This window comes from Lissotriton helveticus, assembly GCF_964261635.1.
Source record: "Lissotriton helveticus chromosome 1_1 unlocalized genomic scaffold, aLisHel1.1 SUPER_1_unloc_23, whole genome shotgun sequence".
Lineage (NCBI taxonomy): Eukaryota > Metazoa > Chordata > Amphibia > Caudata > Salamandridae > Lissotriton > Lissotriton helveticus.
In genome coordinates this window covers 1,738,453-1,756,237 of record NW_027611663.1, presented here as the reverse complement: position 1 = coordinate 1,756,237, position 17,785 = coordinate 1,738,453, and the positions used below count along the sequence as shown (strand labels likewise).

Sequence of the window (17,785 nt, the reverse complement as noted above, 5' to 3'; positions counted from 1 at the left end):
TGTAGAGCTGACCCATGAAGTAACAGTCTCTCCCCAGTCTAGGAATGCAGAGCACATGGTCTGTGACTGGCTGTCTGCAAACAGGAAGTAATGTGTGCATCTGGCCCATGAAGTAACAGTCTCTCCCCAGTTCAGGAATGCAGAGCACATGGTCTGCACCTGGCTGTCTGTAAACAGGAAGTGACGTGTGCAGCTGACCCATGAAGTAACAGTCTCTCCCCAGTTCAGGAATGCAGAGCACATGGTCTGTGCCCGGCTGTCTGTAAACAGGAAGTGACGTGTGCAGCGGAGCCATGAAGTAACAGTCTCTCCCCAGTGCAGGAATGCAGAGCACATGGTCTGCGCCTGGGTGTCTGTAAACAGGAAGTGACCTGTGCAGCGGACCCATGAAGTAACAGTCTCTCTCCGGTGCAGGAATGCAGAGCACATGGCCTGCGCCTGGCTGTCTGTAAACAGGAAGTGACGTGTGCAGCTGACCCATGAAGTAACAGTCTCTTCCCAGTGCAGGAATGCAGAGCACATGGTCTGCGCCTGGCTGTCTGTAAACAGGAAGTGACGTAGGCAGCGGAGCCATGAAGTAACAGTCTCTCCCCAGTGCAGGAATGCAGAGCACATGGTCTGCGCCAGGGTGTCTGGAAACAGGAAGTGACGTGTGCAGCTGACGCATGAAGTAACAGTCTCTCCCCAGTGCAGGAATGCAGAGCACATGGTCTGCGCCCAGCTGTCTGTAAACAGGAAGTGACGTAGGCAGCAGAGCCATGAAGTAACAGTCTCTCCCCAGTGTAGGAATGCAGAGCACATGGTCTGCGCCTGGCTGTCTGTAAACAGGAAGTGACGTAGGCAGCGGAGCCATGAAGTAACAGTCTCTCCCCAGTGCAGGAATTCAGAGCACATGGTCTGCGCCTGGCTGTCTGTCAACAGGAAGTGACGTAGGCTGCGGAGCCATGAAGTAACAGTCTCTACCCAGTGCAGGAATTCAGAGCACATGGTCTGCGCCTGGGTGTCTGTAAACAGGAAGTGACGCGTGCAGCGGAGCCATGAAGTAACAGTCTCTCCCCAGTGCAGGAATGCAGAGCACATGGTCTGCGCCCGGCTGCCTGTAACAGGAAGTGACATAGGCAGCGGAGCCATGAAGTAACCGTCTCTCCCCTGAGCAAAGGCTGTGCTCCTCGGCAAATGATATAGTTGAGTGTTTCTCTTCCGCAGGGGATGTATGTGCCCTGGGACTGATTCTGTGAACTGCTTCCTTTGTGTAAACTAGCTTGGTGGGGGGGCATAGAATGGCGGGCGATGCAAGTAGGTGAGGGTTAAACTATTACAGCGAAAACGGCCAGGTTAGGGAAGTATGCCCCAGTAAACAAAGGAAGTATTTGCACAAACAAGGCCCAGGATCATGTCCGATGATCTAATTTAAGTGAATGAGGGCAGTGGGCGAGGCGGGGGCACCCGTCCCTGGTGCCAGCTCTGCATTCAGCCTCATGGCGTGGTCATCCTAAGTACCAGCGCATCCCTCCATCCTCGCCCACCTGGCTGCGCTGGAGCCCTGTGATTGGATGGAAGGGAGGGGTGAGCAGAGAGTGGGATGAATGACAGTGAGAGGAAGGGAGGGGGAGAGCAGAGAGAGTGGGATGAAGGAGAGTGAGAGGAAGGGAGGGGGAGAGCAGAGAGAGAGGGATGAAGGATAGTGAGAGGAAGGGAGGGGGAGAGCAGAGAGAGTGGGATGAAGGAGAGTGAGAGGAAGGGAGGGGGAGAGCAGAGAGAGTGGGATGAAGGAGAGTCAGAGGAAGGGAGGGGGAGAGCAGAGAGAGTAGTATGAAGGGCAGTGAGACGAAGGGAGGGGGAGAGCAGAGAGAGTGGGATGAAGGACAGTGAGAGGAAGGGAGGGGGAGAGCAGAGAGAGTGGGATGAAGGATAGTGAGAGGAAGGGAGGGGGAGAGCAGAGAGAGTGGGATGAAGGAGAGTGAGAGGAAGGGAGGGGGAGAGCAGAGAGAGTGGGATGAAGGATAGTGAGAGGAAGGGAGGGGGAGAGCAGAGAGAGTGGGATGAAGGACAGTGAGTGGAAGGGAGGGGGAGAGCAGAGAGAGTGGGATGAAGGACAGTGAGTGGAAGGGAGGGGGAGAGCAGAGAGAGAGGGATGAAGGATAGTGAGAGGAAGGGAGGGGGAGAGCAGAGAGAGTGGGATGAAGGAGAGTGAGAGGAAGGGAGGGGGAGAGCAGAGAGAGTGGGATGAAGGGCAGTGAGAGGAAGGGAGGGGGAGAGCAGAGAGAGTGGGATGAAGGACAGTGAGAGGAAGGGAGGGGGAGAGCAGAGAGAGGGATGAAGGAGAGTGAGAGGAAGGGAGGGGAGAGCAGAGAGAGTGGGATGAAGGAGAGTGAGAGGAAGGGAGGGGGAGAGCAGAGAGAGTGGGATGAAGGAGAGTGAGAGGAAGGGAGGGGGAGAGCAGAGAGAGTGGGATGAAGGAGAGTGAGAGGAAGGGAGGGGGAGACCAGAGAGAGTGGGATGAAGGATAGTGAGAGGAAGGGAGGGGGAGAGCAGAGAGAGTGGGATGAAGGATAGTGAGAGGAAGGGAGGGGGAGAGCAGAGAGAGGGATGAAGGAGAGTGAGAGGAAGGGAGGGGAGAGCAGAGAGAGTGGGATGAAGGAGAGTGAGAGGAAGGGAGGGGGAGAGCAGAGAGAGTGGGATGAAGGAGAGTGAGAGGAAGGGGGAGAGCAGAGAGAGTGGGATGAAGGGCAGTGAGAGGAAGGGAGGGGGAGAGCAGAGAGAGTGGGATGAAGGAGAGTGAGAGGAAGGGAGGGGGAGAGCAGAGAGAGAGGGATGAAGGATAGTGAGAGGAAGGGAGGGGGAGAGCAGAGAGAGAGGGATGAAGGATAGTGAGAGGAAGGGAGGGGGAGAGCAGAGAGAGTGGGATGAAGGAGAGTGAGAGGAAGGGAGGGGGAGAGCAGAGAGAGTGGGATGAAGGAGAGTCAGAGGAAGGGAGGGGGAGAGCAGAGAGAGTAGTATGAAGGGCAGTGAGACGAAGGGAGGGGGAGAGCAGAGAGAGTGGGATGAAGGAGAGTGAGAGGAAGGGAGGGGAGAGCAGAGAGAGTGGGATGAAGGAGAGTGAGAGGAAGGGAGGGGGAGAGCAGAGAGAGTGGGATGAAGGAGAGTGAGAGGAAGGGAGGGGGAGAGCAGAGAGAGTGGGATGAAGGAGAGTGAGAGGAAGGGAGGGGGAGAGCAGCGAGAGGGATGAAGGATAGTGAGAGGAAGGGAGGGGGAGAGCAGAGAGAGGGATGAAGGAGAGTGAGAGGAAGGGAGGGGGAGAGCAGAGAGAGTAGTATGAAGGGCAGTGAGACGAAGGGAGGGGGAGAGCAGAGAGAGTGGGATGAAGGAGAGTGAGAGGAAGGGAGGGGAGAGCAGAGAGAGTGGGATGAAGGAGAGTGAGAGGAAGGGAGGGGGAGAGCAGAGAGAGTGGGATGAAGGAGAGTGAGAGGAAGGGAGGGGGAGAGCAGAGAGAGTGGGATGAAGGAGAGTGAGAGGAAGGGAGGGGGAGAGCAGAGAGAGTGGGATGAAGGAGAGTCAGAGGAAGGGAGGGGGAGAGCAGAGAGAGTAGTATGAAGGGCAGTGAGACGAAGGGAGGGGGAGAGCAGAGAGAGTGGGATGAAGGAGAGTGAGAGGAAGGGAGGGGAGAGCAGAGAGAGTGGGATGAAGGAGAGTGAGAGGAAGGGAGGGGGAGAGCAGAGAGAGTGGGATGAAGGAGAGTTAGAGGAAGGGAGGGGGAGAGCAGAGAGAGTGGGATGAAGGAGAGTGAGAGGAAGGGAGGGGGAGAGCAGAGAGAGTGGGATGAAGGAGAGTGAGAGGAAGGGAGGGGGAGAGCAGAGAGAGAGGGATGAAGGAGAGTGAGAGGAAGGGAGGGGGAGAGCAGAGAGAGTGGGATGAAGGAGAGTGAGAGGAAGGGAGGGGGAGAGCAGAGAGAGTGGGATGAATGACAGTGAGAGGAAGGGAGGGGGAGAGCAGAGAGAGTGGGATGAAGGAGAGTGAGAGGAAGGGGGAGAGCAGAGAGAGTGGGATGAAGGAGAGTGAGAGGAAGGGAGGGGGAGAGCAGAGAGAGTGGGATGAAGGACAGTGAGAGGAAGGGAGGGGGAGAGCAGAGAGAGTGGGATGAAGGAGAGTCAGAGGAAGGGAGGGGGAGAGCAGAGAGAGTGGGATGAAGGAGAGTGAGAGGAAGGGAGGGGGAGAGCAGAGAGAGTGGGATGAAGGATAGTGAGAGGAAGGGAGGGGGAGAGCAGAGAGAGTGGGATGAAGGATAGTGAGAGGAAGGGAGGGGGAGAGCAGAGAGAGTGGGATGAAGGAGAGTCAGAGGAAGGGAGGGGGAGAGCAGAGAGAGTGGGATGAAGGATAGTGAGAGGAAGGGAGGGGGAGAGCAGAGAGAGTGGGATGAAGGATAGTGAGAGGAAGGGAGGGGGAGAGCAGAGAGAGGGATGAAGGAGAGTGAGAGGAAGGGAGGGGAGAGCAGAGAGAGTGGGATGAAGGAGAGTGAGAGGAAGGGAGGGGGAGAGCAGAGAGAGTGGGATGAAGGAGAGTGAGAGGAAGGGGGAGAGCAGAGAGAGTGGGATGAAGGGCAGTGAGAGGAAGGGAGGGGGAGAGCAGAGAGAGTGGGATGAAGGAGAGTGAGAGGAAGGGAGGGGGAGAGCAGAGAGAGAGGGATGAAGGATAGTGAGAGGAAGGGAGGGGGAGAGCAGAGAGAGAGGGATGAAGGATAGTGAGAGGAAGGGAGGGGGAGAGCAGAGAGAGTGGGATGAAGGAGAGTGAGAGGAAGGGAGGGGGAGAGCAGAGAGAGTGGGATGAAGGAGAGTCAGAGGAAGGGAGGGGGAGAGCAGAGAGAGTAGTATGAAGGGCAGTGAGACGAAGGGAGGGGGAGAGCAGAGAGAGTGGGATGAAGGAGAGTGAGAGGAAGGGAGGGGAGAGCAGAGAGAGTGGGATGAAGGAGAGTGAGAGGAAGGGAGGGGGAGAGCAGAGAGAGTGGGATGAAGGAGAGTGAGAGGAAGGGAGGGGGAGAGCAGAGAGAGTGGGATGAAGGAGAGTGAGAGGAAGGGAGGGGGAGAGCAGCGAGAGGGATGAAGGATAGTGAGAGGAAGGGAGGGGGAGAGCAGAGAGAGGGATGAAGGAGAGTGAGAGGAAGGGAGGGGGAGAGCAGAGAGAGTAGTATGAAGGGCAGTGAGACGAAGGGAGGGGGAGAGCAGAGAGAGTGGGATGAAGGAGAGTGAGAGGAAGGGAGGGGAGAGCAGAGAGAGTGGGATGAAGGAGAGTGAGAGGAAGGGAGGGGAGAGCAGAGAGAGTGGGATGAAGGAGAGTGAGAGGAAGGGAGGGGGAGAGCAGAGAGAGTGGGATGAAGGAGAGTGAGAGGAAGGGAGGGGGAGAGCAGAGAGAGTGGGATGAAGGAGAGTCAGAGGAAGGGAGGGGGAGAGCAGAGAGAGTAGTATGAAGGGCAGTGAGACGAAGGGAGGGGGAGAGCAGAGAGAGTGGGATGAAGGAGAGTGAGAGGAAGGGAGGGGAGAGCAGAGAGAGTGGGATGAAGGAGAGTGAGAGGAAGGGAGGGGGAGAGCAGAGAGAGTGGGATGAAGGAGAGTGAGAGGAAGGGAGGGGGAGAGCAGAGAGAGTGGGATGAAGGAGAGTGAGAGGAAGGGAGGGGGAGAGCAGAGAGAGTGGGATGAAGGAGAGTGAGAGGAAGGGAGGGGGAGAGCAGAGAGAGAGGGATGAAGGAGAGTGAGAGGAAGGGAGGGGGAGAGCAGAGAGAGTGGGATGAAGGAGAGTGAGAGGAAGGGGGAGAGCAGAGAGAGTGGGATGAAGGAGAGTGAGAGGAAGGGAGGGGGAGAGCAGAGAGAGTGGGATGAAGGACAGTGAGAGGAAGGGAGGGGGAGAGCAGAGAGAGTGGGATGAAGGAGAGTCAGAGGAAGGGAGGGGGAGAGCAGAGAGAGTGGGATGAAGGAGAGTGAGAGGAAGGGAGGGGGAGAGCAGAGAGAGTGGGATGAAGGATAGTGAGAGGAAGGGAGGGGGAGAGCAGAGAGAGTGGGATGAAGGATAGTGAGAGGAAGGGAGGGGGAGAGCAGAGAGAGTGGGATGAAGGAGAGTCAGAGGAAGGGAGGGGGAGAGCAGAGAGAGTGGGATGAAGGAGAGTGAGAGGAAGGGAGGGGGAGAGCAGAGAGAGTGGGATGAAGGAGAGTCAGAGGAAGGGAGGGGGAGAGCAGCGAGAGGGATGAAGGATAGTGAGAGGAAGGGAGGGGGAGAGCAGAGAGAGGGATGAAGGAGAGTGAGAGGAAGGGAGGGGAGAGCAGAGAGAGTGGGATGAAGGAGAGTGAGAGGAAGGGAGGGGGAGAGCAGAGAGAGTGGGATGAAGGAGAGTGAGAGGAAGGGAGGGGGAGAGCAGCGAGAGGGATGAAGGATAGTGAGAGGAAGGGAGGGGGAGAGCAGAGAGAGTGGGATGAAGGAGAGTGAGAGGAAGGGAGGGGGAGAGCAGAGAGAGTGGGGTGAAGGACAGTGAGAGGAAGGGAGGGGGAGAGCAGAGAGAGTGGGATGAAGGGCAGTGAGAGGAAGGGAGGGGGAGAGCAGAGAGAGTAGTATGAAGGGCAGTGAGAGGAAGGGAGGGGGAGAGCAGAGAGAGAGGGATGAAGGAGAGTGAGAGGAAGGGAGGGGAGAGCAGAGAGAGTGGGATGAAGGAGAGTGAGAGGAAGGGAGGGGGAGAGCAGAGAGAGTAGTATGAAGGGCAGTGAGAGGAAGGGAGGGGGAGAGCAGAGAGAGAGGGATGAAGGAGAGTGAGAGGAAGGGAGGGGGAGAGCAGAGAGAGTAGTATGAAGGGCAGTGAGAGGAAGGGAGGGGAGAGCAGAGAGAGTGGGATGAAGGAGAGTGAGAGGAAGGGAGGGGGAGAGCAGAGAGAGTAGTATGAAGGGCAGTGAGAGGAAGGGAGGGGTGAGCAGAGAGAGGGATGAAGGAGAGTGAGAGGAAGGGAGGGGGAGAGCAGAGAGAGTGGGATGAAGGGCAGTGAGAGTACCAGCGCAGTCCTACATCTCCGTCCACCTGGCTGCGCTGTGAAGTAGGCTACTCTGGAGCACCTTGACTGGCTGGAAGGGAGCGGCAGCTGCTGTTCTGATTATTTATACCTTCTTTTTAGTACTTTCAGCAATAAAACCTTAGAATTGTTATTGTTTTAATCCTCTCTCTCTTTCTCACACCTTCTTAGCCTCTTTGACTGTGGGATAACCAGTGCTTCCTATGCAACTCTGGCCGTCGCCCTTCGCTCCAACCGCTCTTTGTTAGACCTGGACTTGGGTGCCAATAAACTACTGGGTGACGCTGGTGCTACACTGATCTGTGACGCCCTGAAGGAGCCAGACACCCGGCTGCAGAAGATCCGGTAAGGAGCAGGAGGAGGAGGGTGTGGCTTTTTTCTATCAGTAGAATTATTTATGTTTTAATCCCTCTCTCTCTTTCTCTCTCTCTCTCTCTCTCTTGCACCTTCTTAGCCTCTTTGACTGTTCGATAACCAGTGCTTCCTGTGCAGCTCTGGCCGCTGCCCTTCGCTCCAGCCGCTCTTTGCTGGACCTGGACTTGAGTGTCAATCCCCTGGGTGACGCTGGTGGGACCCTGATCTGTGACGCCCTGAAGCACCCGGACACCCGGCTGCAGAAGATCAGGTAAGGAGCAGAGGAGGGGGGTGTGGCTTTTATCAATCAGTAGAATTATTTATGTTTTAATCCCTCTCTCTCTCTCTCTCTCTCGCTCCTTCTTAGCCTCAGTGAGTGTGGATTAACCGCTGCTTCCTGTGCAGCTCTGGCCTCCTCCCTTAGCTCTATCTGCTCTTTGCTGGACCTGGTCTTGAGTCACAATTCTTTGGGTGACGCTGGTGCGACCCTGATCATTGACACCCTGAAGGAACCAGACACCCGGCTGCAGAAGATCTGGTAAGGAGCAGAGGAGTGGGGTGTGGCTGTTCTCTATCAGTAGAATTATTCATTCAGGGGACCCTTGCGACTTGCTGTTTTTCCTGTGAGGATCTACGTCGTGCACCCTGCTTTGGTGTGTCTGCTGGGCGGAGGCGGCTTCCGTGAACAACTCGCCGGACCCGCTGCGCGGGTCCCGCAGCGCGCCTGTGGCAGAGGAGGCGGTTGGGCACAGGCTGCTGAGGACTGCGGGAGGAGAGCGAGAGAGGCGTTGGGACCAGCGGGGTTGCGAGTGCCAAGCAGGGACTCCAGTATCCAGGAGCCCCTGCGCGCCCAATTAGTAACACCTGGGCTGCTCTCCCCGCTGGCCACGCCCCCCTGCCTATCAGCCAACCAACAAATCGGTCCTGTGTACTTAGGCCTGCGCAGTAGCCGCTACGCGGGAGCGTGCGGGAGCGCGCCGGGAGAAGCCCGGGACAAGGGCGGGACCGTCTGTGGCCGTCCGGGGCAGGAGGAGGCAGGGCAGGGCCACCCCATTTTCATCTACCGTACCGGTTTCAACTTGTGGTGCCGCAACTCAGCATGTCAACTCGCTCCGGTAAGGCCTTGAGGGGTTGCGGGGAGAGTGCCCCCGGGGGTGCTATGTTCGGCTCTATGGACAAATTCCTGACAAGGGTGGCGGCTGTCATCGACAATGAACTTGCCATATCTGAACGGCGCCTTTCTCTTGACTTTCCTCCTGCTAAAAGTCCATCTCCAGCAATAGTGTTGTCCCCTCTAAATCCTACTTCCCCTGCACCCTTGCTTGGGGATCTACCTGGGGATTCTTTTATTGCACCATCAGTGGGTGGTATAGAAGGGTTAGAAAGCTCACTGACCGGTAACCACGGTACTAGCCCTTGTGCCGTGCTTATAGATCCATGCAATGAGCTCTCCTTAGTAGGCTCACCTGGCATTCAGTCCCAACACTGCCCCGAGGTTCCTGCTCCAGTCCTACAAGCTCCGACTAAAAAGCGACCTAACCAGGAGCCTATCAAAAGGAAGGGGAAAAGGGCAATTTACACTCGAAAGGGCTGCTCATCCAAGATTACTAACCATCCCAGGTACCCGCCCCTGAGGGGTCCTTCCCCCCTGAGCGCCGCAGGACCTGTATCCTCAGGGACACCTATTTGCGCTCCAGCTGTTATTGATACAGTTCCACCTTCCTTGTTGGCCCCACCAACGCCTGACCAGGCCAACGTGGGTCACTCCATGGAGGCGATTGAGAAGTTGGTCAAGTCTCTTGTGTTGCCACTTATAGACCAGGTCAAGAGGTTGGGGGACAGGCTTGACTGCTTTGAGCAGGTTACTAGGGACAATTTTTTTGCCCTAAAGACCCTTCTCAAGCACCAGCCAAAGCTCAGTGAGGATAGGACAGATAGGTTAGATAAGTCCAATAGGATAGAGGTTCCAGTGAGACCCCCCTTGGGAGATCAGCTGATGCAGCCGCCCAAGCATCCAGCCCCTGGGAATACTATCTTGGCTACTCCTAAGGTTGGTCCTAGACAGATAAAGCCGAAGGCTCCCACTCATGCTGCTCACGTGCATGCTACCCCTCCCCCAGTAGCAATAACCCCGGTGGCTACCCAGGACCTAAGGCAACACCAGAAGGGAGGGACGGGCCCTTCTTCGCAACCTGGGGCTGTTATATCTGATGCATCTGGCGGTGTTGCATCAACTTCTAAGGTTGCATCTATTCCCGTCCCACCTACAAATCGTCCCCCTTTAGGTCCTCCTCAGAACAGTAGACGAAAGTGCCCCCCAGTTAACCTCCCCCCTGAGTGCCACCCGTATGTTGTCATCCTTACGAAAGTCCCTCCTATTGGGAGTACCCAGCGGGAAAACCATCAGGCACTCAAGAATAAGGTCATCCACTGGCTGAAAGCCAACAGGCCCCTGCCTGCGGGAGTGGATGGTATTATTCTTGGTGTACGCAGGGTGGGATGGATTGGACACGGGAAAAAATCGCTCGAAGGGGATTGCGTGGTGGTAAATTTCCAAGATGCTAGGGTTGCCCATCTAATATGCTCTCAAGGTCAACCCACGGTTGGATCGGGTATCGACATAGTCGATTTGACATTTTTTTACCCACGGTCTATTATGACCACCCCCACCATCCACCTTGGACAACCCACCTATATTAGCAGCCCTGGGGGCCAATTTTCTGTGGAGAACACTGCCCACGGCCTTTCGACCCCGGGAGTTTTTTCCCAGCAGCTATGCCTAGCTCCAGTGATACCAAATTGGGGACCTTGGAGCTGTTGACTCAGTTATGATCCGGGGGAGGACGCTGTGGCCCCAGGCTCTGTCGCTGAGTCAACACCATACCCCAAATCCAATGGCTCCTCCTCCCCACCGCAGACTCAGGCTACGGCCGAGTCTGTAGAGGGGAAGGGGGAGACTGGGGCATCCTATAATTTTCTGGCTGGTCCCCCTGATGTGGGTTCTGTGGTCTTATCACCCCCTGTCGAGGATTGTAGCATTGCAGCTGTAACGGACCCCCAGATTAGGGTTTTCAGCTGGAATGTGGCGGGCCTCGAGAGGAAGCTGGCGTTGCCGGACTGGAGCGAGCGTGTGGAGAAATACTCCATATGCCTGTTCCAGGAAACCTGGAGTCGGGTGCCCCTACACAAGGCGGGCTATTCCACCCACTTTTTGCCGGCAGTAGAAAGTGCAACTGGCAGGGGCCGCCCCTCTGGTGGCCTGTTAATCTGGGTAGCCACTGAACTCAACTGTAGGGTGGAGGAGAGGGACACTAATTGCCCTGACCTCCTAAATATTTTGCTTAGAAATTCCCAGGGCAGAGTCATTCTAAATATTTTTAACATCTATGCCCGTGGCACTAAGGGGGGAAGAGAATCCCCAGTTATAGCTTGCCTGGAAGCGCAACTCCGCTCATCTCCACACAGGTCCTGTACCTTGTTGGCAGGTGACCTGAACTGCACTTTCGAGCCCCTGGACCTGGACATCCTAGCAGATCAAGAGGAACTTGATAATGGGTGGGGGATTCCGCCCCTCGAGCTTAGTCCTGTTAAAAAGTGGACAGAAGTGGCCCTCCAGATTAACTCATTAGTTATGGAGTTTGGTCTTAGAGCTGCCAATGGTAGGACCAGGTCCGACAAAGTAGGGGCGCACACCTACAACAGGCCAGGACACACGTCACGGATTGATTATTTCCTCCTTGACATACACCTGTGGAGCCTGGTGGAGGACATGGTAGTTGTACCTTCTGTGGAGAGTGACCACAATCTCCTGTCCCTCACCCTGTCCCACAGGTGTGTCAATAGCACCGTGAGTAGTTCTCCTTGTAACCCCGCTCCGGACCTGTCAGTGGTCACGAACTGTGGACGAAGGCTAAAGTGGGCGAAGCTAGCTCTTTCGGAGGAGAAAACCTCTGCGATTAGGCAGCTTCTGGTCTCAGCCCTAGCCAATCTTGACTGCCAAGAGGAAGGGCTGATGGAGGTGGCACCCAGGTTTTGTGTCATAATTCAGGCCATTGGCGACCTCTTTGTAGTTCCAGCTCACCCGAGCGGAAGGAAACCAAGCCTACGATCGGGTCAGGGCTGGTACAACCAGAAGTGTAGGGAGGCGAAATCACTTCTTATCGAGGCAGTCAAGTCCAAATTACCGTCTAGGACTAGGGAGGCCAGGAGACACTATGCACTCTGCCAGAAAAATGCAAGGATGGAGTGGGAGGTTAATTTCTGGCAGGACCTCCTGGCTGCCAGTCGTGGGAAAGATGCCAAAGGTTTTTGGGATATGGTGGGCAAAAGGAATCGTCCTGACGATTCCCGGAGGACTTGTGCCATTAACGCCCAGACTTGGTTCTCCCATTTCCAAAATCTTTATTCTGCTGTCGAAGGCCCACTTAATGATTCCTTTAAAATCCCACCCTTTACTCTAGTTCGTGACCTGGAACTGTTTTCTCCCCTGGATGTAACAAAGCAGATCAAAACCTTGGTCCCTTTGAAAGCAGCTGGTCCGGATGGCCTACCGGGGGACATCCTCCGTGCTTACCCGGAAGAATGGGGGGTACTAATCTCTGCACTCCTCAATGCAATCATGGGGGGAGGGCCTGTGCCTGACTCCTGGAGAGGTGCGGAGGTGGTCCCCATTTTTAAAAAGGGCAGTCGGGACCTACCCGGGAACTATAGGCCTATAAGCCTAATAGATTCCAGCCAGAAATTGGCCGGGAAAACCATCTTGGGGAGAATCACTCAATGGGTGGACGACAATCACATTCTGTCCGACATGCAGGCTGGGTTCCGTTCGGGTACAGGAACTATTGAACAGGCCTTTAGGCTTTTGTTGTTACACTGGAAGGTGGTGGTGCTGGGCAAAGGCAGTCTTTACTTGGCCTTTATTGACCTTAAGACTGCCTTTGACCTGGTACCAAGGGAGGAACTTTGGAGGGTGCTTCATGGTTTAGGGATGCCCCCGTACCTATTGAACCTCCTTATTAACCTGCACATCAACACCTATGCCCAGGTTAGATGGGGGCTGAATGGGGAAAAGACCGATAAGATCAGGGTCGAGAGGGGAGTAAGACAGGGCTGTGTCTTGGCCCCTACCTTATTCTCCCTCTATATTAACGGGGTGGTAGATCATCTACTGGGCGAACCATCAGACGCTCCCAGCCTGGGTGGAGTAAAAATTCCAACTCTGTTGTTCGCCGACGACACCCTCCTCATTTCCAAAACCCCCCAAGGTCTACAGACATTGCTGAACCGCTTCCAGGACTTCTGTACCACTAAAGGCCTCGTCATCAACATAGACAAGACCAAGTACCTAGTCATGCATCCACCTCGCAAACTTGGCCGCCCTCCAATTCTGAACTCTATACCCCTAGAAAGAGTGGCGGAATTTGATTATCTGGGAATCCGACTGAATGATGCAATGAGCTGGACTGCCCACATTGATAAAATGACTCTGGCCCACAAAAGGGTGGGGGGCGCCCTTCTTAAGGAGTACAATAACTCCACAAAACATTGTGTTGCTCCTATACTTGAGATCTACAAAGCTCGTGCGGTCCCAGCTTCACTCTATGGATCGGAACTGTGGGGCTTGGGCAAAGTCGACTCATTGAGTAAGGCCGAAAACAAATTTATCAAGGATCTTCTTGCCATTCCATCGAGCAGCCCGACCATCCCAGTGCTCATGGACACTGGCTGTAAAGCCATAAGGGACCAGGCTCGGCTTCGTCCCCTTCTGCTCTGGGCACGCTTGTGGAGGGTCCCGGAGCTACAATCCTATGCCAATGGGCTGGCAGAAGTGATGCATGCTGATGGTTGGAGTAGCATCAAATGGCTGAAGGACATAAAACATCTTTTAGGGGAACTAGGTTTGGACTCTTGCTGGCATAGTCACTCCGCTCCTCCAAAGAAGATTTTAAAAAAACGTTTCTGGGAGTGGGTTAGTGTGAAGCGCTCTAGAAGCCAGCAGCACTGCAAAACCACCGCAGCTTTCCTGCTGTTCAAAGACGCTGTCTTGTATGAGCCATTTATGGATATTATATCAGTTGCTATGGATAGGTCCTTGTACATTAAATTTCGGCTAGGAACCTTGCCCTTGGCCGACCTCTGTTCAAGGTGGAACAAAGCCCAGCCCACATCACGCTTTTGTGCCTTTTGCCAGGACAAACCAGAGACGGTGCCACACTTCCTTTTCGAATGCCCGGACTACGGTCGCCCCAGATCACGTTGGCTTGGTCCCATTTGCAGAGAACTGGGGACTCGTCAGTACTCTGTTGCCCTTCGGATTCTTTTAACTAATACAGCCCCTCCTATTGTTTGTGCTGTTGCTAAGTTTTTAAAATGGGCTTGGTTGATTAGACTTAGAAGACTGACCATAACAATTTAATTCCTTTTTATCTAATTTATGCTGACATAACGTGTTTTAATTTTCATTCCATTTATACAGTCTTACTTATTTCGACATGCTGTTTTTATCTTTTTGTACTGCTTTTATGATATGTGCATATCGAAATAAAGCAATCAATCAAGAATTATTCATGTTTTAATCCCTCTCTCTCTCTCTCTCTCTCTCTCTCGCTCTTTCTTAGCCTCAGTGAGTGTGGGATAACCGGTACTTCCTGCGCAGCTCTGGCCGCCGCCCTTCGCTCCAACTGCTCTTTGCTGGACCTGGACTTGGGTTACAATGCCCTGGGTGTTGCTGGAGTGTCCCTGATCTGTGACGCCCTGAAGCACCCCGACACCCGGCTGCAGAAGATCCGGTAAGGAGCAGAGGGGGGTGGGGGAGGAGGCTTTTTTCAATCTTTAGAATTATTAATATTTTAATCCCTCTCTCTCTTTCTCGCTCCTTCTTAGCCTCCATGGCTGTTCGATAACCGGTGCTTCCGGTGCAGCTCTGGCCGCCGCCCTTCGCTCCAACCGCTCTTTGCTGGAGCTGGACTTGAGTCTCAATGACCTGAGTGACGCTGGTGCGACTCTGATCTGGGACGCCCTGAAGCACCCGGACACCCGGCTGCAGAAGATCAGGTAAGGAGCAGAGGGGGGGGGCTTTCCTGTCTCGTCTGCATTTGTTAATTTCCTCTGTATTTATTGACCATCAGTACAGTATCTCTCGTCTGGGTGTTTGTCTCACATGCAGATTAGCTCTCTGAAGTAGGGTGACCAACTGGCATAGTTGCAAATTCAGGATAGTGAGTGTAAAAATTCAGGACAAAGGGTCAAAATTCAGGACAAAAAATCAGGACAGAAATTTGGGATAAAATTTACGTTTTCAGACACATCAGAGAAGGTCGTACAATAGTGTATAAGTAAGTAAATAGATAACCAACATAAATGCCTGTAAAAAAAAGTTTATATTAAGTTGAGACAATCGTGCACCTCACCGTTTTGGTATGTACACAGCTTTGAGCAACTGTGCAGCTCTTTTTGTGGTATTTCATATGATATTTTGTTTACAGTTTGGGGTTTCTTTGAAATGTTGTCCCACCCGCAGGGGATGCAGAGACCTTCATCCTTCATTACGCCCCTTCACCAAAGACCTCCCTCTGCACAGATTCCCTCACTATTCACCTCCCATGGTGCCCCCATCTCTATATAGACCCTCGCTCATGTGTATGTCATTTATTTTACAATGCTGCTCCAACCAATGTAGGGAGTTGAGCGCTTCGGCTCACACACTTATTGTTCAGAGACAATGACTCATATAAGTATGTAAATCAATGTATAGGAAATGTTACTTAAGGCAAGGAGGGCTACAAGGTGTAGGAGTCACAAGGCATCCATACTGGTAGGTACTATATGCAGGGTCACTGAAACTATGCAGCAGGGAGGGCTGAATTATGCTGCAGGGTTGATTACATTATTTTTTCAAGAAAAGGGAATTTATGCAGCGTAATGCTGCAAATGTTGTCATAGTATTACCATATTATTTTCTCATTTGTGCACATTTTAACACTTTCTGGTCATAGATTGCGCCTCATTAGTACCCGTATAACACCCACATTTAGTAATACGCAAAGGAAGGTGACCAGTCAACCTTTACAAAGGGCCTTTGCAATACATCACTGCTCTTTTTGTTATTTTTCAACCATTTGAGGTAGCAACTGTTTTTAAATTAGAATCTTCAGATATATTCAGGTAATGATGGATTATGTGGCACATGCGGCAAATCCATCGATCATGCGAAAACTGTTGAAGCCGCACAATTGCACAATTCCAGTGACCCCGGAATACAAACTGAGGATATAACACACAACATAGTGGTGGGGGTTGTCTTTACAATTATTGATACATATGAAAACTTTACTCTGCATGTTACACTTTGTGCCTTACAAGAGGCGTATTATGCCTCATAGCTTCTTTATGATGAGTCAAAACCGGGAGGAAGGAATACATTGAAGAGTGGTAATATTTGCAGTTTTTACTAGGTTGAGAACGGGATGATAATTAAAAAAGAGGAAAAAGCAGATATTTTTAATGAACATTACAATTAGGAATTGTCATTGAAAAAACCTTTGAAATTCACTGAAAAAACCATAGGTTTCAAGCAGGTTATAGTTAGGAATAATCCTTTAAAAAACCTTAGAATTCACTGAAAAAAACATCAGATCTCCGAAAGAGAGACATTAATCACCAGAGTTAAAGAGACATTTTTGTTATGGCCCAAACATTGCACTAGTGCAAAGCACTCCGAAGTCTTTGCCTTTCATCCTGTCGTATATTTCAAACTGTAGCTTAATCCTCCAGCACGGCTCCTCCACAAAAGCAGCATGCAGTGCCCGAAGCCTATACAGCGGACGGCACGCCATGCGCTGTAACTACACAAGGGCCCATTGCAAGGGAGTAGCCAGAAAAATAAAATACCCACATTTTATATGGCACTAAATAAAGGAACAAAGTGATCTATCCTGGTCTTTCATTTTGAAGTCTGTGAAAATTGTTCCCCTGATAAAAGTTTGCAAAAATAATGCAAAATGATGCTTTTTACAGCAGGAAAAAAACTTGGTCAAAAAGTGCATTTACCGATATTGCCGTTTGTCTTTTATTCTTTCCGTCTTTAAATGTTCTTTCTTTCCTTATGTCCTTCTTTCTATCCACCTTTGTCATCTACTTTCTTCTTTACATCATCCATTTATTTTCTTTCTATCTTTCTGTCTGTGCATCCTTTCATTTAGTCTCAGTCACTCACTATTCTTTAAATTCATATTTCATTTTCTTTTCATATTTCCATATTCCACATTAAAATTCATTTGTGTTCCATTTTTCCATTTGATCCTCCTCTTGTCCTTCCTTCCATTGTTAAATATAAATCTTTCTCTTTCTTTCCAGCATTCTTTCAGCATTTGCATTCTATTCTTCCTTCGCTTTCTCCCTCTGTTTGCCTTGTGTTTTTTACTTTATTTACCAATATCATATTATTTTTTCTGTCACCCCATTAGGCTATTTCGGCGCCCTATGCCCCTCTGTGCCCCGACCCCCAACGTCCCACACACTCATGCTGCTTTACAGTGATTATTCTAGCCTTATTTACTTGTTTTTATTCTGCCCTGTGCTGATCTGCGAGTAGATCAAAGGAAGGGCCATTGTTGGACAGGCCGCATGTTCGAACTGTACCCCCTCCCCGCAATGGGACCAGGACCCTGGCTCTCCCTGCATCCCCAGCCAGAGTCCACCAACGACCACCCGAAGTACCCTGCAATCCCTCCACTACAAGACACCAGCTCCGGACCCAGCTGGCCCGGGTCACCATCTACCCCACGACATCGACCCGGCCACCATCTTGGGGCACTGCAGCACGAGGCCGCGTGGCCTCAACTCGACCCTCACCCTGGGCCCGGCCGGGCCCGACATCGAGGCACCAACCTCCCCCCAGGAGGCAGAGTGACCACTTGGCGAGTCAATGGGAGAAGGAATCGTCAACGGCTCTCCTCCGCCAGGTGTCGATCACCCCAGGCAGGAAATGTTACTTAAGGCAAGGAGGGCTACAAGGTGTAGGAGTCACAAGGCATCCATACTGGTAGGTACTATATGCAGGGTCACTGAAACTATGCAGCAGGGAGGGCTGAATTATGCTGCAGGGTTGATTACATTATTTTTTCAAGAAAAGGGAATTTATGCAGCGTAATGCTGCAAATGTTGTCATAGTATTACCATATTATTTTCTCATTTGTGCACATTTTAACACTTTCTGGTCATAGATTGCGCCTCATTAGTACCCGTATAACACCCACATTTAGTAATACGCAAAGGAAGGTGACCAGTCAACCTTTACAAAGGGCCTTTGCAATACATCACTGCTCTTTTTGTTATTTTTCAACCATTTGAGGTAGCAACTGTTTTTAAATTAGAATCTTCAGATATATT

At 52.4% G+C, this 17,785-nt stretch overlaps 1 protein-coding gene across 1 annotated transcript in view; it reads left to right on the top strand.

The window, feature by feature from the left end:
- Positions 1-17,785, top strand: part of LOC144805763 (NACHT, LRR and PYD domains-containing protein 3-like) — a 526,287-nt gene that overhangs the window by 468,867 nt on the left and 39,635 nt on the right. The window contains exons 6-10 of the mRNA XM_078672252.1: positions 7,214-7,387; positions 7,497-7,667; positions 7,764-7,934; positions 14,014-14,184; positions 14,279-14,449. Of these exons, the coding sequence (XP_078528378.1) occupies positions 7,214-7,387; positions 7,497-7,667; positions 7,764-7,934; positions 14,014-14,184; positions 14,279-14,449 (858 nt within the window). The remainder of the gene's footprint in view (positions 1-7,213; positions 7,388-7,496; positions 7,668-7,763; positions 7,935-14,013; positions 14,185-14,278; positions 14,450-17,785) is intronic.